Raw genomic sequence first — 20,599 nt, 5'->3', positions numbered from 1 at the left:
GGTCTCTGGGCTCCCTGTCTGTTTGAGCCTTGTCAGCTCAACAAAATGCTGCTCTGGATCCCTCTAGTCAAATCGCTCCATCAATCTCCTGGTAAACTCAACATATGTCGTCATTGTAGAGTGCTCGAGTGTAACCATCCCATGAAACCACCAATCCTGGGCCTCGCCATCCAAATGCAATGTTGCCACCTTGATGGCCTCTGCCTCCAACATTTGGTTAAGCTAGAAATAAATGTCCAACTTCTCCACCCAAGACTTTGCCGAATTATTTGATGAGCCATCAAACATAGGCAAGTGGAATCTACTCGCTGCACGGTGGGTGTCGCCATCATGGTAATGCCGGTACCCCCTGTGATGGTCGCGGGGTTTGCTATCCCGCTGGAGCTGAACAAAATCTCTGAATGAGAGGGCTTCCCTGAACTCCTGCCCATAGGCTTGGTACTCTGCAAAATAATCACCCATATGTCCGGGCTCTACCTCCTGCTGGGCTGCGGCCCCTGTGTCTGCTCCTAAGAAAGTGGGCATGGTAGAGCATGTAGGGGCATGTGAGGCCACCTGCTGCGAAATATCACGCTGCTCTGGCAAGTGATGGGATGCATCTAATCCCTTACCAATTTGAAAAACTCGTGGGCTCTCATGCTGTCTAGCCTCTACTGCCGTGAATCTCTGCCCCATCACCTCAATCTGCCTCGACAGGTCCTGCACTGATTTGAGGAGCATATCCGCAAATCTCTTCCCGTCCTCGTCGGCCATCTGTTCTTCGTCCACTACTGGCTCTCTTTGTTCTGCGTCTACCAAAGGCTCCACCTGTTCTGTGTCCACCATAGGAACACAGTCTCCCTCCCCATAGGTATTCTCCAACCTACGTCCAGTGTCTCTGTACCTCCTACCTCTGTAACAAATGTAAGATTTTTTTCCTAGTGTCATAGATTGCTAGCTCCACAGGCTGAGCCAGATCCATGCTTTGATACCACTGTAATATCCCTTATCGGGAATATACCTCAAACACAAGCAAACTCCAACCAGAGATGGATTGGGAGGGCATTTACCAAATATGTCGCCTCTAAAAAAGAGGACGAAATCTGGAGGCTATCTGGCCTTTTCCAGACTCTGTCTAAGAGTATAATAGAAACACACAAGTGGTATAATAGTTGAGAATGCTCAAGAGATACAAATAACAATGATACGATATATCAAATAAAGCATAAGCAGATACACAAGAAATGCAGACAGAATGCTAAGCCATTGTATTATACCGAGTAATAAAATGAGTACAGGAGGTGATCAGGAAGATGGCACCTCTACTTGCACTAGGCAAGTGAACTGCGTCCCCTGCTCTATCTCCCAGCACCAACCCAGAACTATGTCCCTCTCTCAGTGCTGCGCAGTCCTCCAAAATGCTAATAAACTGCTGCTGAAATGCTGAAGTATCTACTGCTGAAATGCCAATGGAAATACCTTGCCCGAGCAGGCACTCGAAGTCCCCCGGGGCTAAGGGTGAGATCTCCGAACGGAGACACTCAATGCACTAAACAGTGCTACAGACTAGCTAAACAGCCAGTGTGCTCTAAGTCGAAATGACTATCACAAATGCTCATAACTAAATGATCCAAAATGAGGGGGTTCCTCTCTATTTTATAGCCTTTGCCTCTCACAATCCCTAGGCTCACCTCCTCCTGCGTGCTTCTCCTCTTGCCACGTGTTCTTCCCTATTGCGCGGTCTCTCCATGTGTTTGCGTGGGCTCCATTTCTGCATCCCCCTTTGGCCTCCTTGGCTCCCCTTTAAGTCACAACGTTGTGCTACATAGGAAGTGACTTTTTATTCTAAAGTGAGTTATGTCCCCCTTCCTCACTTTTTATTTACAAATAACTATAGAAGGCAAAAATTGAACAAAATTGAATATTCCAATTAGCCATAGCTAATTAAGAATATCACACTCAAAAGGGAGGGTCGAACCAGCCATCAATTCTGCTCCAGTATAGTAATATACAGCAGTGTAAGGGGATATTTCAATGCTGTCATCATCTTCTATTTACCCAACAAATCGTGCCATTAGCCATGGCTATTTATGGGCTTCTAGAATTCTATTTTTGTAACTCATCTGCTCCAGCATGTAATTCCAGGTCAGATAATAAAACAGATCAGAACATATTGGCTGAGTTCTGTGGTATTTTTGTTTGTGGTATGATGGTTGAGTTATTTGTTTAGCAAGAAGGGATTTTACAGTGGTATTAATAAACAGATCTGTTATATTGGTTGAATTTATTTGCTGTGATATTTTGTTTTGGGTATATTGGTTGAGTTGTTTGTCTAGAAAGAGGAGATTTTTAAGCACAATTATCATTGTAAATATATCCTTAATTAAATTGATGCATGAGACTGTTGAACGACTTGGCTCATAGTGCTAATGTCTCACTGATTTTAGGGTTGTTTGAGAGTTTAATTGCTTGTTATATGCAGATGTATGGTCTCTTACAAGCCTGAAATAACACACTCTTAATGCATAATTTGAGACACTTATTTAAGCCTTCAAAAGAATTATAATCTCACTGCTCGTGCATTTCTTAAACCATTTACAAAGTGCTTGGATATTGCTGTTAATACTTGAATATGTCAATGCTCAGAATGCTTTCACTGCACTTTGGATCTCTGGTTTTGAGTTAGGGTAATCTGCCCAAATATACAGGCTTACAGTGGGTTAGTGTGCTAACATGCTGATGGAATAGTTCACTGTTCAATTCCCTTAATTTCACATTCTGATATGTGCTAAATTACACAATTTGATCACTGTTTTGTGGTTAAAAACTGTCCAGATAATGCATTAATTCACATGTTATGAATGGTGATAAGCTCATGATCATTGAATGAATCTTGAATGTCATATGTATGTGTTGAATTCACATCTACTTCTGCTGTCCTCACTGTCTTGTATAACTGCAGTAAGCTTGGTAAATTTCATGGTTATTCTTTGCATTTAAACAAACACATATCATAACTCCTTGATGTCCTAAAACAGGGTTAGACTTATGGCCATATGATCTCATGTTGGAACGGTCTCTTGATAATGATCACAAACCTTCAAGTTTATGAATGTGGTGAATAAAATATCTAATGCCTTACTTGTATGGACACATTTCATTATTTAATTGATTTCACACCTTGATAGCATTGATGCCAGATGGTTAATTGAGCAAGTCCTATCTTTGAGTTTTCCAAACATAATTTCCTTTCATGAATAAACATTTTGGTCTAATTCAACTTATTTAAGGCTTGTTGATAATTGGTGATTTGATCTATTATTTACAGACTTAAACTTGCCTTCCTCTTTCAGATTGAGTTGTGTGTAAAATCAGTAAATCACCGTCAAGCCAAGTTACAGAACTTCCTATCCTTATTCAATGACTTAGCTTAGCTTGACATTTAGGGATCCCCCCCTTGACTAGGATAACTTTTCTGTTGTCTAAAGAGTGGGGCAAGGCCATTGTGGTGATAGTGGGTGGCTTGCCTAAGAGTTGCCTCTAGGCTTTCCTGTTGGGGTTAGGATCTTACCCTCTAGGAGAGAGTTTGAGCTGTAACAGGACTCAATATTGAAACAAATATATTTCAATGCTATTTGATCATGACACTAGAGCCAATGCACTGTTACTTTGCTTAATAAAATAAGTACATAGATTGATCACAAACACATCTCTAGTTTATATTGTGAGTTGGTGACAAAGTAAAAGTCTTTGTATATAAATTATAATGTTGATTACCTGGAAGAAGTCATTGTATGGGCGCTCTTCTAAGTACACACAAAATATGGTACATCTGAATTATAATTCTAGAAAACTTCATAAATTAGCTATGATTTCCATTTTTGAATGGTATAGTCTTCTGACATGAAATACTATTTATGTAGGTGAGCCCCTCATTTTTATTGAAGTTGCTCTTATGAGGGGCTTAAGCCAGTCAGTGCAGGTATATTGTGTTTGGTTTTGTTTATTTATAATATCTATTTCCTTCTTTTTCCCTTTTAAAAGTAAAATTATATTATTGAAGACATTCTAGCTTCAAAATTTTTGAAATTTGTATTCACATTTGGTTGAAATGTAGGAAGTTCTTTGGGATGAACCACCTATAGCAGAAAGTGAAGCAACGACGGCGTTGTTTTACTCAATCTCATCAACTCAGGTGGCCTTCAAAACAGAATTTTAACAATTGATTGATTGATAGGCATAACCTTAATAGCTTGTAGAGGCACAAAGGAACTTCAATGAGCATCTTGTCTTGTGTTTTTGCACATTTGATTATCAACTGCCCAGAAAATTAACTCAGGCCTTTGTAAGTTCCAAAATATTGACTTTTCTATTTTGTCTTTTAGTCTGTTTTTGTCTTTTAGTTACTCACACGTGGTTGATGGAATTAGTATATGATGATGATATAATTACTTCATTTGTGGCTCACGAATTAAGTAACGAGGTCATTAGCATGAATATATAATTCAAAGTCCTAATTAGTTGGGTGAACAGATATGCACCGACCTACAAATTAATAGAATCTCTACATAAGAGGCATCCCATTTTGAATTCTCAAGATAAGTGGATGTAATATCTATGTACAATGCACGCCATACCTTGATCTTTCTTGATCATGTGTATATAAGACTAAGTTGAAATAAGAGTTTAAGTGACATCCCTTGTGTTTTCATTGTTTGTTTCATAGAAAATGCATGCACATGATGTACTGTCTCTTTTAAGTAAATTTCAATGGATTTTGGAACACTGTATTGTCCCTATCGAATTAATTCGTAAATAAGCCAATTGCACTTAACTTTCTCAAGGACATTTCGACTAACAGTTTGCTTGTGAGCAATTTTACAAACAATTTGTAGTAGTACTTAGCATATAGCAAATGAAGATCCTGACTCAGTATGATATGCAACTTAAAGCAGACATTACCAGCAATTTTATTAACAGAAATCATGGCAATTGAATGCGCAACTGTAATATTCCTAATGGAAATATTAAGTGAATAAAAAAAACATGAACTATGAACAACAACCAAAATTTGAACACACAATATATCAGAATACACAAGAAATTGCACCAAAATTTTGAGCCATTTTATTATTTCTGAGCAGAATGGAGTACAAAAAGATAGGAATAGAGGAACCTGGGCTTGCTACAACAAGCAAGGCAAAACTCAGGTTGTATTTATGATGCCCAAGTGGGAAAGCTCCCCTCCAAATTCTGCATTGGCCCAAGAATTTACTGCTGCTGCTGCCAGATAGGAAATGGGAAATCTGCCATTAGATGTGCTCAGAAAATTCTAGGAAATTAGCTAGTGCCCTTTTTCATCAAGCCCAACAAAACTCAGAAAGGGTTTGGCTCCAAATCAACTCTCCGGGAAGCCCACAAAAATAGTGCAAATTTCCCCAATCTCCTCTCATGTATGCACTGCTAGATAACTGCTGTAGAGTGCTCCCAAATTTCCTCCAAAAATCCCTACAAAATTCCTGACATAATTTCCTCCTCAAGTTTTCCCCTTATTTCTCCAGCCCTTTAACCCTCAATCCTACTTTTCTCTTGGCCCCTGTGCAAGCTCTACTAGTGACCCCTGCGCAAGCCCAGAGAGGGACAATTTCTACATGAGATTCTCCCCAAATTCTAATTTGCAAATTGTTGGGAAATCTAGGGCAACTAGATTAGGTGATTTCTCTTACTTTGAAAACTGCTTGTGATGTTCTTTTACTCAACTTGATGTTCTTGTTATTAGCTTCTTCTTTCACTTGATTAATATTGTGTTCTTTATCATCAAACAACTACCAAATAATGAATATCAATGAGACAAGAGGACACAAAATGTAGGTTGTAAGCCAGGGCCAGAACCTCTCCTCTTGAGAGGAAAACCCACAAGAATTCTTCTCTTCTTATAGAATGTTCAGATGATGAATTCCATGACCTAATACCCTTGACAAAGACCCCTCCAAGACAAAGTCAACTTCTCCTTTTGATAAGCTTGCCTTCCACAAAGTCAACCCAAGTCAACTTGCTCTAGACTTTAGATATCAACTTATTTCTTCTAGATTTCGGCTTGCTGCTTCAAAACTGCAATTTCGACTTCTGTTGCATAAACCCTAGTTGGCATGTGTAAGATAATGATGGTGAATTTTTCCTCTTTTCTCCTTCGCTTGGACCATTGCTTCTCTAGCAATTTGGCTTGCAAGATAATCCTTCTGATATCTATTTTCAGCCTCCCAATATGATTGTAATATTTCGATCTCTGCTACAATAAGTGTTGCCCTAACTTTTCCGCACGTGTGAGGGATTGTAGCCCAAAACTCAGATTTTCGGTTTCACCTTTTATCTCATTTTCTTTTTCTTCTACGTTTTTCTATGGTCTTCTTTTATTCGTTCATCAAACTCCTTGGATGCTTGATTGATCTCCTTCAAATTGTTGAAATATGTAACTAGGTTTGGTCTTCATAATGACATATGTAATCATGATTTTATGTATTTGATGTAATGAGAAAATAAACTTACTAGTGTTGTTCTTGAGGCATGGGTTTCATGTTCAAGAGAATCTTTTTTTGGTCAAGCTCCCATTGTGAGCTCCTAGGGCTTGTCATTGAGTTTACAAGTGATTAAGTCATTGTCATATATGAAAGACCCATTTCGGGCATGTTACGTATTTTAAAAGAAATTATCTGAGTCAAAATAGAATCAAAATGATGCTCCAAGACCTTGTCAAGTGCTACTAAACAAGTCGGCCTAAGATAGTGACAAGTCGGCCTAATATCAAGTGACTGGAAGCCTATATATAGGGCACTCGGTCTCATTCAAGAACACACTTACAACTCACTCAAGTTCGATCAAGGAAGAAGAGAAGTGCGAGTAAGAGGAGGACGAAAGGAAGAGAAGAAAGATTGAGTTTTTAGATCTATTTTGGGCTAAATTCCTCCACACTTGCGAAGGTTAGGGCATCATCTTGTAGCAGAAGATACTGAATTGCAGTCACTCCAAGAGAGTCGAAGTTTTTGGGTCAAAGAAGGTCTCTCTAGCAAGTCGAATCATCAAGGAAGGGAAGTCAAGTCAAGCGAAGAAGAAAGGAGGAAAATTTGTCCATTTTCAAGCCACATGTGTGACCTAGGGTTTCTGCAAAAGAATTCGGAATTGCAGGTCTGAAACAGTGAGTCGAAATTCTGAGCTAGGGCCGAAATCTGAAGTTGTGGAACAAGTTTGACCAACATTGACTTGAAGGAATTGAAGTTCATCAAGAAGAAGCTTTGACTTGGTATTGGAGGGGTTTTGGGTCAAGGGTCTAGGTCTTGGAATTCGTCAATTGAAGATTATATAAGAAGGGGTTTTCCTCTCAGATTGGAGAGGTTTTGGCCTTGGTTGATCGACTACATCTTGTGTCATTTGTCTTATTGTTCTTTATGGTTTGGTAGTTGTTTGATGAAGAAAAACACTAATAGTAAACAACAAAAGAAGAAGTTAATCTAATGAAATAAAAATACATCACAAACAACTATTAAAGTAAGAGAAATCACCTACACTGACTGCCCCTAGATTTTGTAACATGGTATCAGAGCTAAGGTGACAAGTTAAGGAAAGGCAGCTTAAAGAAGGACACTCAAGGAACAAAGCACTAGAAGATCATCAAGAGAATCAATCATCAAGAAGGACCACTCATCTCAAAGGCACTACAAGGAAAAGGATTACATCATCATCTTGAAGGAAGTTACTAAAGAAAACCTCAAAACCCTAGTTCGTTCAAAGAAGGATTCTACACTTGAAGCATTCTTGGGAACCTCGCACAATCATCACCTCAAAAAAGGAGACCTCAAAAGCAGCATGGAAAAAGTCGGGAAAAAATCGGGATTAAATCCCTAAAACACGATTTTTTCGCTGGCTAATTAAATCGGCCGATTTTTTCCCAGTTGAAAAAGTTGGGATTAAATCGAGAAAGTCCGGATTAAATCGTGAATGAGGTAGTTTCTTTAACAAGTTTCTAATTTTTTTGAAAAAGTCAGGATTTTGTTGAAAAAGTCTGGGTTTTTAAAAAAAATGAATATATTTGTACTTTTTTAATTTTGCCGACTTTTTAAAAAAACTCATGACTTTAACGACTTTTTCAATTTTTGGACCCTTGCCGATTTAATCTCGACTTTGAATTTTTCCACATTGCTCAAAAGACCTTACCTCTTCTCAAATAACGAAGAACTACAAATTGGAGCATCTTGAAGCCTCTACATCAAAGAAAAGCAAGGAGAAGGCATTGTCATCATCATCAAGGAACCAAGGTGATCTCCCTCTCTTTGAAGGATCACTTTTGAAGGAAGACATCTTCATCAAGAATACATCTTCTATTATCAACATCATCATCAAAATCAAGAAGGCATCAAGTTGAAGATATTGTCATCAAGGAGTATCTTCACAAGTAGGTATCTTTATGTCCACATCCGAATCTATCAAAATGACTTCATTCTGCAAGGAAAACAACAAATTGATTGGGTCATCAAACTTTATTGCATGGAAGAAGAGGATTGATTTGATCCTCATAGAAAATGAAGTCATTGATCATGTTAAGGGATCAATCACTAAACCTCCAAAGGAAGAAGCTCAAGCTCTTGCAAAGTACATGAAAGGGGAAGTTAGGGCTCAAAGGATCCTTATAGAATCCATCAAAGATCCTCTCATACCCTATATATCAAAGTTCGAGACATCAAAAGAAAGATATGATAAGCTAGTAGAATTGTTCTCCGTAAGTACAACTGGATAAGTAATATCATTAAGACAAGAACTCTACAAGATGAAGATATCTAAGGAAGATGGAATAGCCTCATACTTTATGAGGGTGTTAGAAATAAGAGACCAACTACAAGAATTGGGAGAAATAATGCTCGATAAAGAAATGACCACCACAATGCTTAATGCACTACTCCAGGAATAGGGCAACTTCACATCAAGCATCTATGGAAAGAAGGAAGTGTGAAAATTCGGAATCCTCGAATCACTACTGCAGCAACTGATTATATTTCTCTTACTGAATCAAGTTATTTACAATATTATACAGCAAATATCGAAATAAATACAACTGCAGCCTTCACAACTTAAATAATATGTGGAAACAAGAACTGAACAAGAATGAAATAGCACACACAAGTGACACCATTGTTTTTGGACAAATGTCCCCAGAAAAACCCAATGTGGGAAAATCGGCGCAACAACTGAGGGTTTGTATTATTATGCAGTAGTTTCTTAGTAAAATTATTCGGATGCCCAAACTGGCAATCCTATATAGAGATCTAAATGGAAAAAAAAAGATAGTGAGATGATCTCACCCTGTCACTGGGAAATCCGGCACTAATTTGTGCTGGATATGAGCCTTTGCACTGTCTCTACGTAGTACTGCGTCACACCCATGCAGTTACTGCGTCACCGCTGCTGGGACTGTGCTGCACCTCTGCTCAATCCTCTGTTCGCTGGAAACTTCGGCTCTCTAGCCTCTCGGTCTCACACCCCGGCTCCGTCACTAGATCCCAACTATTCCTCAGCAGAAATCCAGACTCCTTCTGAAGCTGTACGTTGCCACAACGTAGCTCTATGTTGCTTTTGTGTGGCCCAACGTTGCCTCTCCGGACTACTCTCTGCCCTCTCTGCGTTTCACTCTCCGGATGTGGAAAACCTCCTCCAGAAAATTATCCCTGCCCCTCACTACCAGAATTCTCCTCGATCACCTTCTCCGGCAACTGCTGTGCTGCTCTCTTGAGAAAATCGATCTCTGATTTTTCACCTGATGTGTCTTCCAAATGCCCATCAAGCCTCTTCTTATAATCCTCTCGTTGATCAATCAACAACCCAAATTAGATTCTAATCAATGGCTCAGATCATTTTGACTTGATCCTCGTTTTCTTCTCTAAGTTCCACCCCCAGTTTAATTAATACCCTTTAATTATTTTAATTTCCTAAGTTTAGACTTAGGCATCCATTAAAAATAATTAATTATTTTAATAAAACTGTCTCCGGATGGAATTTCCCAAAACAATTTCTGGGTATTCTGGAATACATGTGTCCTAGCCTCCCTGCAAATTTTGAGGATTAGATCACATCCGATGCTACTAGAATTCAACACTCCCTCTTAGCGAGGAATGTGCTCTAGTAATGCAACCTGCTGAAGCATCACCTTGACTCTGTAACATTTCCCTTTGCGCTGCTGATGTCTGACATCATTTCCCACCAACTACTGCGCAAATGTTGCATCCGTGCTGCTGCTGACTCTGCATGATGCTGCCAACTGCATCTGCATTGCAATTCTGTTGTCGCTGCCTTCTGCAACAACTGCAATGGAAAAATATCCAAAATACTGAACCCACTGTGTTCAGTATGATGCATCCGTCGTTAGAGTTCTGACTACTGCTAGCCTTTGCGCTGTCACTGAAGTCTCTACATTGCTGCTGACTCTGCTTTGTGCCAATTGGACTGCTGCCAACACTAGCTCTATGTTGCTCAGTATCTGATTGCTACTAGCCACTACATCTGTCACTCTGGCACCTAACTGCACTACCTGGCATTGGTCCATCCTGCTATTGCTGACTATGGGCTCTCGTAGCAAGGTCTTGATCCAAGAGGTGGAATCCTTAAGGAACCTGCCCATCTGCAGTTCTTTTGAACTACAGTACTAGATCACCTCACCTCTCCCCTGGAGGTATCTAGGAAATCATGGCAAACTCCTCCTCCTCGATCTTTGTGGTTGTAGCCTGCAGATCATGTATCTTGTCCTTGTCCTCCTTCTTGAGAGGACACTGTGCAACGTAGTGACCAAATTCACCACACCGGAAACATTTGATCTTTGAGACGTCCTTATTCCACCTCCGCATCTCCTGCTGCCCCTTTGATGCAAGGGTTGCATTCTCCTCCTCCTTGGGCTTCATCCCACCACTGCTGTTGCCGTCAAGTTTGCACTTGATTAAGTCTCGCCTCATCTCTTCCTGTTGAAGAGTAGTTCACATCTCTTCCCAATGTGGCAATTTCTCCCTACCTAGGATACTCTGGACAAATACTTGCCATTATTCTGAGACTGAATTCAGTGCCAATCTCACCATCTTTGCAGGCTGAGGTGATGACCCTACAACTGCCAACTGATCTCAGAATTCTTGAAGCTTACATTATGACAATGACTCAATTGACTTCTTGACTCAATGACAAAACCTAGAAGCACTCAATGGGTGCTTGACCTACAACTAAAATGGCCTTGAGCATGAAACCCATGCTACAAAAATAATAATAATAATTTTCCTTTCCTTTTACAATATACAAGAATCAAGAGTACGTTTCATATTTATAAAGACCGAACCTAGTTACGTATTTCAACACTCACTTTTAACTAGGGAGGTATTCATAATACATACAATGTACTTGGACATTCTCATACTGAAGAATTCTCATAAGAAGAGTCGGATTGGTAAGCCATCTCATAAGCTATTTGTTCGGCTTATATCAGTGCATCTCATCAGATTAACCAACATTGTCACATAGCAAGGCCTTGACTAACAACTTTGTCTCTCCACAAGGTCAAAGCACAATACTGGTGAGACAATGACTTCTAGACACTATGATCATTGTCTCTTAAGGCACATACCCCATCCGAATATTCACAAGGTATGTCCTTCTAGGAACATTCCTGTCTTGGATTAACACATCCTCAACGAATTTCCTCTTCGACTACTCTTATCTATTGGATGCCCTACCTCATCCTCAAAGAGTATTGGAGACCAGATGCTTACCCAATCCTCCATCCTTTCTTCATAATGTAGGCAAGAATGATGTGTCTATATCTCCCTCTTAATTAGGGAGGATCTACTCATTCATATAAAAGAAATTATACCCAAGCTCCCTCTTACCTAGGGACTTGTTATCAACAACAACTATCTGCTCTTCGATGGAGATCATGGTACTATCAACTGCTTGTAGGGATCCTCCTTTTGGCATCATGTCATGAACTTCAACTTCTTCATCAAGGGGGCTTCTTCTTTCAAAACTTCTTCGTAGGGCATCCATCGTCTTCTCCATCACTTCCCTTCAACGAAACATAGTGTTGAACCAATAATCATGTCATCCTTCTCTTCATTGGGAAGTGATCTTCTAGTCATAATCTGGCTATTCTTTATACAACTACCTTTTCCAAGTCATGATTCTTTCAGGATCTTCCATCTAGTCTCATGAGTACTAGTTGTAGGCTAACCTTGCTCTACGACAATCAGTCAGTTGAAGGAACTGCGGGATATCTTCAAGGCAGGAAGCAGTACAAGAAGTAGTGTTGGACACAGTTCAGGATGCAGTAGGTAAAGACCTCAAGTACAGGATCATGGACTATTAGGAGGAAGATTTGGAGCCCTAGTTTAAGGAGTTGCAAGATGAGCAAAGTCAGTGATAAAAGGGTTGGTTGAGGAAGCTACAACAATAACAAGTAGCTGATGAAAGCGAAGTATGAGTAGTTTTGATAGAAGCTAAGGCTTGTTGATGCACTCTCCCCGTTTAAGAGGGAGCAAGCATGGATTTCTCCTCTCAGGTTGAGAGGGAGAAGGTTGGACGCTGGTTTTAACTTTTTCTTGTGTCATGTGCTAGGCTAGGACTAAATGTCGCACGTCTAGTGCATGCATCACGTGTTGCAGAATGTAACTAGGTTTGGTCTTCATAATTCTATGATGTAATATATTTGTCAAAAGAAATTTTATTATTAATAAAATGACTTATTAAAGCATGGATTTCATGCTTGGGTCATCATTTTTTAGGTCAAAGCCTCCATTTTAGGCTTCTAGGTTTTATATCGACTCAATAGAACCATTGTCATTTTTATTAGCCTTTCTTGGGCTTTTGTATCATGTAAAAAGAATTATTTTTGAGTCAAATAGGTCATTTGACACCTCCACACCAAGTTGGCCCTATCCCTATGAAGTCGACCTACATTAGGGCAATTCGACCCACAGAAAGGCTACATATAGAGAGGCGGTTCGATCCAGTTGAGACATTCACTCAACAAGTTCGATATACAAGAAAGAGAGGCAAAAAAAGTGCGAAGTAGTTGGAGAAGGGTGAAGTGTGTTGGGAAGGATCTAAATCTAAGTTTTGGCCTATATATCTCTCTCACGTGCGAAGTTACTGGGCATTTGTTGGAGTTGAAATTCTAAAATCTACTGGAGGTTGAAGTTCTACTGGGGGGCCGAAATTCTGTTACTAGATGGTCGAAGTTCTAGGTCGAAGTTGCTGTTGGGAAGTTGTTGCTTGGAGAAGAAGGAAGGGCGGACTTGGTGACTGTATGAAATCTGTGTGTAGGTCAAAAGAGTCTTGGATTGTCTCATCTGGTTCTTGAAACTACTAAAGGAAGAGTTCTGACTGGGTTTTCCCCTTATAGGAGTTCTGCCTTGGCTATGCACCTACATCTTGTGTCTCTTGTTCTTGTGATCTTCATACACATAATTTGGTAATTGCTTGATGAAACATAATCTAATAAAGAAGTAAAAGAAGCCAACATAATTCACAAGTAATTATCAAGAAGAGGAATCAAAACCCTAATTCCTACAAGTATTGATTTCTCAACATGGTATCAAAGCTAAGGACGAAGAAGGTTGGAGATCACTTTGTTGGCTTGGAAGAAAAGGTTACTCCCTCTATGACAAGTTACTTGAAGATGGGATTCAATATCATAAGAATTGCAGGAAGCTGGATTGGAAGGATTATCTACAACTTATCTGAGACAGTCAAAAGTTAAGGGTTCTTGGTTGCACGTACAGGTACTCTTGATGATGACAATGCATGGATCATTTATAGTGGAGATCTTAGTTTTTGGTAGTATCAGAAATGCTCTAGCCTTGAAAATTGGTGGAGAGACTAAGGCACATGTGTTCTAAAGAACCCAGAAACTGTTTGGTGAAATTCCACCTGGATTGTATTTTATTACAATAATTAATATTTTTAATGGAGTTCCTAAGTCTAAACTTAGGGAAATTAAAATATTAATGGGTATTAATCAAAATATGGGTGAGAATGATCTAGAAGGCGGATCAAGTCATTTTTTAATCTTAGCCGTTGATTAGAGAATTAATCTCGGTCGTTGAAGACTCAACAGGAAAAGTATAAAATGGAAGCTTGAGGTTCATTTGGAAACACACACAGAGAGATTGAGGAAATCGATTTTCTAAGGTGAGAAGTTCTTAGGAGGAAAATCGATTGGGGAGATTTTGTAGCAGAGGGGCAGTAAGAATCCAGAAGGAGGACTTTTTGGAGAATACTGACAGAGAGGCAGCACAATAGCTGGGAGAGTTGATGCAGAAAAGCTGCCTGTCACGTAGAATCCAGAATTGCCGAAACAGCCGAAACTGTCGGAATAGCCGAGAGAGTTGACGTAGAGGCAACACAGTAGCCGGGAGAGCTGACGTAGAGGCAGTGCAGTAGCCGAGAGAGTTGACGCAGAAAAGTTGCCTATCACGCAGAATCCAGAAATGCCGGAACAACCGAGAGAGCTGACGTAGAAAAGTTGTTTGTCACGCAGAATCCAGAACTACCGGAACTTGGAGAGCTGATGCAAAGGCAGCGACGTAGCCGAGAGAGCTCAAGCAAAGGTAGTGCCGTAGCCGGGAGAGCTAACATAGAAAAGCTGCCTATCACGCAGAATTCGGAACTACCGGAACAGTTTGGAGAGTTGACGCAGAGGGCAGAGAAGGTGCCTCAGGGCTGATGCAAAGCCAACGCAGAAATAGCCGGGGTTAGCCAGTGTTGTGTCGGATCAACCGAAATTTTGGCTGGTGAAGTGAGGTAAAACTCACTCAGAATTTTCGCCAGTATTTTCTCTGTAAAGGATTGCTAGATGAGCATCCTAGAGTTGTATTCAGATATTTCTCCTGCATAATAATAAACCCTCAAAACTGCTGCACTGATTTTCTCGCATTGGGTTTTTCCAGGGACTATTGTGTCCAAAAACAAGTGTGTCATATGTATCTTGTTTTTTGCCCTATTTTCTGTTTCATGAGATCAAATATTTAATTAGTGTAGGATGCAGAAGTAATTTGCTTCAGTATTAAGAATAATAACTTGATGAATGTAATTTAAAAATCAACTAGGTGAAGTGGATTCAGATTTGCTGCAGTAGGGGTTCCTCCAGTGCAGGAATTTTCATAGGAGCATCAAGACATATGACAGGAGAAAGTGGACAACTTCACAATCTATCAAAGGAACAATCATCTCATGCAGTGGAGCTAGGAAACAACAACAATTATGCAGTCAAGGGCCTTGGATCTACATCATTGACGCTGAAAAATGGAGCAAAGCTACACCTCAACAATATACTCTATGGTCTAGGCTTGAAAAATAATTTACTTTCAATTTTGTAATATTCCTAATGGAAATATACAATGATAAACAAGCAAACATAGCCAAAAACACACAAAAATATACTTAAGCATCAAAACACCATTTTAAAGCCAAAAACTATGTTGCTGAGCCATTTTATTATAATATGAAGAGGGTACAATGAGGTGCTAGAAAGTGTGCACCTGGGATTGCTCAAGGCAAGCTAGCTCAGCCCAAATGAATAATAAGAAGTCCCCCTCAAATATACTGCTGCTCTATCTCCTCGCTTTGCGTTGAACTGTCAAGAAATATGCTGCTGGGTGTGAAGATCTGTTGTTAGGGCCTCCTTTGGTGCTTAGAAATTTCTGGGAAATTAACCCCGGCCTCTCCACAAATAACCCATAAAATCCCACAAAGGAATTGACCAAATGTTGACCTCGGAATTTCGGCCCAAATTTCCCTTAGCTCCTTTAGCTGCTGCCTGGATTGGGACCCTTGTTTGACCCCTCAAATCTGCCTAGAAAATTCTGCCAAATTATTTCTAAGGTCTTTGTCAATAACCCAGAAGAACCCAGAAAGGGTTTGTCCTAGTTTTGATGCTCCGAACTGACCCCAAATGCTTGGCCCTCCTCCACAAGCAAAAGATGTAGCTTGTAGTAGATGTTGCGTTTGCTACTCTACCAAAATGCTGGAAAAGCCACCACAACACTTCCCCAGGCTCCACCTCAAGTTTTAGGCCCAAACTCGCTTCGCTCCTCAACTCCCAAGTGTGTCTCCACCAAAGCAAGGGTTGAGATCTCTGTTTGGAGACACTCGTGTTCTAAACAATACTTGCAGACTTGGCTTCTGCTCAAGTGTGTATGTCTTTTTCTACAAAGGACGTGTTTTCTTGGTTTGGTTGCCAAAATCGAATTATTTCTACGAAGGGCCTGAATTCATCATTGGACGAGTTCCTTCATCGCTGGGGACGAGTTGAAGGGTGTAATACCATTGGGGTAACAGTCGAGGGTTGAGGAACAAAGAGTTGAGACATCGTTTTTCCTGAGCATCAAAGGAGCTCGAATCTCTCTATCCGAGTGTCAGGTTGCAGAGTCGTTGTCTAGAAGGAGGGTCATGCTGTTTGTGTGATCAAGGGATAATGACAATAGGGTCAATCCACGTATAACATGACAGACAGGCCAACAATATAGTCACAGAAGATCAAGCCACTATTCCAAGTTGTTTGGCAAGATTGTGGTTGACATTAACCTCAGGCCCATTGACAACATTCTCAGGTGGAGGCATGGTCGTTGGAATGCGATTTTATTAACCTGCAATGAATAATTAATATATTACCTAGACCTATGAGAATGCACTTGTGGAATGTGTTTGCGTACAAAGATCCATTGGCAACCTGCGCATGAGGTGAGAATTAGGTCAGGAAGTCGGCATACAGTTTAAAAGGGGCCTTTGTGTATACATGTTAATTGATCGCACGACAGGCAGAGCAATTGCACTGTGATTGGATTGTCGCGTGACTAGAGGAGATCCGTAGGTTTGAAAAAGAGGCGGAAGGGATCACTTTAACTCCAGTCAAGGCTACCAACTATGCACAAATTCGTTGGGATCCCAGGCTGAGATTAAATTTCTCCATTCATTGTCACTTAAAGTGCGAATGGGGTGAGTTGTGCAGCAGGGGGGCTTGTGGAGTCACGATTCGATAAAATCATCGAGCCATTGTAAGAATTATTTTCATATTGCTGCCGCTAGTATTGTTGTTAGTGTTACAGGAGAGCCCAATTTCTCTTATCAGTAGTCTGAATCTCATCTTGATCTCGAGCAACCTTGGCTTAATTAACTCAGTTGAATTCATGGCATTGATTGGAAGGCTTCATGAGCAGATTTAAGTGTTGATACATTGTTTGAAGAGTGATCTTAAGGTAGGGTTTGGACCAGTGCATTATTATATGCATGTAGTAGACTATCTCTTTGGAAGGAAGATTCTATTTCTCCTCAACTTATTTCAGATTCCATTACTTCTTAGTATTTCTTAATTTCAGATTCTCTTTGCAGAGATCCATCTGTATGCTAGGCTTGTATGTTGGTTTATGGTATGAATGTTTGGTTCAGCTAAATGTAAAGAGAGGGTGCTTTTGACTGTGCTAGAATAGTGAGTCTATAAAGTTGCCTTGTACTGTTGTTGTTCATCTGTCATATTAAGTCAGAGTATTGTCATAGTCTCAAGGAGTGAGGCAGTGTTGTATAACATCGCTAAGTGTTGAATTTTGTTGAAAAGTCTGTCAGTCAAAGCCATTTTGATGAGGAGAGAGGGTTGGATAATTATTGTTGAGAGTATTGTTGCTAGAATTGAGTGTGTCTTGTCACAAAAGGGTTGAATGCTTGATTGTTGAGTGTTATGCTTGCTACTAGTCAAATGTGAGAGATCTATGTATTAGGACATCTATTGAGTCAAGTATTATTGTATTATTGATGTACTGAAACATGGATCAAACTTTCATAAATTCCCTCAATAAACTAGTAACAAAAACTAGCAGATCTCTTTCCAAGAGAATACATACTATGTTACAGCAAGAGCAGTCACATAAAGAGCATGAGTTGGGGCACAAAATATTTGCACTTGGGACAGATTTGAAGCACATGAGGGTCACATGGAAAATTCTTTTCAAACTTGATGAACTAGATGCACTCCTTTCCAAAGTGAGCCAGTTAGAAGGGAATAAACTAATTTGGGCTCTAAAACCAACTATGCTTGCCCTCATACAACACAAGTTCTTGGAGGAACCTTGTGAAGGGGTTAGACTTCCAGTTGTATCTTGTCTCAGTAACATCATGAGACTAACTGCCCCTATAGCTCCTGACAATGATGATGTTATGAGGAGAGCTTTCAGATTGGTGATAGAAACTTTCCAAGACTTGGACAACAGTGCAGGCTCTACCTTTGGGAAGAAGCTGGAGATTTTAGAAGTTATGGCCATGCCTAGGACTTATGAAATCATGTTTGATCTTGAGTGTGATGATCTTATCTTGCAGATGTTCCAATGCTTCTTCAGTGTTAGGAAACATCATTTTGACACAGTCATAGCACACATGCAGTCCATCTTGTCATCATGTATGAGAGGTCGTGATGCCATTTGCCGGGAGTTACAGGCTCGATTGCTGTAAGTCTGGAGGAGAGAACACTTGGTCTCACCTGTTGCTTATGAACTAATTGAGAGCTTGTTTGAGCGAGGCATTGGGCTGTTTAGGAGACAGTTGACCGGGGAGGTGTGAAAATTTCTAAAATAGAAATCCTACTGCAGTGATTAATATGATTTCTTCTACTTATTACCTCAAAAATAAGTTATCTACTGTATTCTTACGACAAATATCGAAACATATTCTACTGCAGCCTTCACAATTAAAACATTGCAGAAAGTAAATGTAAGTAAAATGCTGGCACATATACAAACACAATGACAATTATTTTTGGACAATTGTCCCTGAAAAAACCCAATGTGGGAAAACCGGTGCAACAAATGAGGGTTTTATTATTCTTCAGCAAAAATCATCATGTACAAATTACACCCAACAGTATAGAACAAGGCTTTCTGAGAAAAAATTACAGACGTTCTTGAACAAGTATCTGACCCGAGAGAGAGGTTCCTCCACCCTCTGCGTCTCTTTGGCTTGCCCAACATCACTTTCTTTGGCCTCTGGATTGGCTTGCGTAATCCCTGCATCACTCAAGCCAATGCTGCCTCTCCCAACGTCAATCTGCCCAATGCTGTCCCTTCTGCTGCTCTGAATCTTCGTCCTTGTCTCCCTGACTAATGTTGAACCCAATCTGTCTCTCCTCTACCTGCAACTCTCCCTCTAAATCAATTTTCTCTTACCGAACTTTGACTCGTGAGAAAATCAATTTTACTTTGGCAACTTAGTATCTGCTTGGTATCTATCTGGTTGTCTACGTTGCCTCTTCTCGGCTCTAGGAGCTCCAACAAACTCCACTGTGTCCCTCACTGTCTGCCACACCTCTCTGCTCATTCTACCACTGGTGGTGGGAGGCTCAACCAACTCTTCCTCTTGATCCTGTTGTTTCATCCATTGAGAAGCATCTGCATTTCCTCCCTCTGAGGAAATACTAGTACTGGTCACTGTACTCGACCCAGGTGTATGCTCTCCTGCCTGTCCTTCTTGCTGCCCCTGCTGCTCTTGGACTAATGAAACATCTCCTGAGTGATCTTCTGCAAGCATTTCACGAGATTTCCTAAAAGCTCTATCTTCCATGAACTTTGCATCCCGTCTTACTACAGTCTTCTTGCTGCCTAGAATGTAGATTCTATATGCCTTTGAGGTCTCGCTGTATCCTACGAGATACCCCTTTTCTGCAATCTAATCTAGTTTGTTGTGCTTCTCGTCCGGAATGTGGCAATTAGCCACGCTTTCAAATATCCTGAGATGAATAAATTCCGGCTTCTTCCCTGTGAATATTCCTTCGGGCGTTCTCTTCACCAATGCTCTATGCGGAGTTCTATTCTGGATATATACTACCATGTTGCAAGCTTCTCCCCATAGATACTTAGGTAGATCCTGATCATACAACATGGCTTTGGCTGCCCCAACAATAGTTCGGTTTTTCTGTTCTGCCACTCCATTTTGCTCCGGATTATATGGAGCTGTCCACTCTCTTTTGATGCCCTCCTTTGCGCATAAATCTCTGAAATATTTGTCTGTATATTCTCCACCATTATCTGAACGCAATACCTTTATCTTTTTCCTTATCATATTTTCAACAAGAGCCTTAAACTCTCAGAAATGATCAAATACCTCATCCTTGGTCTTTAAGAAATAGATCCAGGTTTTTCTGGAGTGATCATCAATAAAAGTGACGAAGTATTCGCCACCACTAAGAGCCCTTGTGGACATAGGACCACAGATATCTGAGTGTATTAATCCTAATACATCCTTTGCTCTATTGTTACTTCTAGAAAAAGCTGCTTTAGCGTACTTTCCTAGCACACATCCTCTGCACAAGTCATCATGTTCACTACTTAGGACTGGTACCCCTGTAACAGTCTCTCTGAGCATCCTTAGTGCTCCATGGTGTAAGTGCCCCATTCGCCTGTGCCATAATTCATTTCGCTCCTTCTCACCATTATAGTTGTTGCCTATCAGTGCCATTGGCAATTCGAGCTGCAACCTATACAACTTGTTGCTTTGAACCCCAATTTGCTTTTTCTTCTTCCAGCTTGGATGCTTAACGTATACTTTCTTCCCGATGAAGTAT

At 40.3% G+C, this 20,599-nt stretch overlaps 1 protein-coding gene across 1 annotated transcript in view; it reads left to right on the top strand.

The window, feature by feature from the left end:
• The window catches only part of LOC149153279 (uncharacterized), a 260,627-nt gene that overhangs the window by 170,139 nt on the left and 69,889 nt on the right, over positions 1 to 20,599 (top strand). The window contains exons 8-9 of the mRNA XM_089443765.1: positions 3,903 to 3,961; positions 4,097 to 4,174. Of these exons, the coding sequence (XP_089299891.1) occupies positions 3,903 to 3,961; positions 4,097 to 4,174 (137 nt within the window). The remainder of the gene's footprint in view (positions 1 to 3,902; positions 3,962 to 4,096; positions 4,175 to 20,599) is intronic.

This window comes from Pinus tabuliformis, chromosome 9 (assembly GCF_031772625.1).
Source record: "Pinus tabuliformis cultivar Carrire ecotype Pingquan chromosome 9, CPIR1, whole genome shotgun sequence".
NCBI lineage: Eukaryota > Viridiplantae > Streptophyta > Pinopsida > Pinales > Pinaceae > Pinus > Pinus tabuliformis.
Note: the sequence above shows the minus strand (reverse complement) of the source record. Positions and strands in the feature narration are given on the sequence as shown.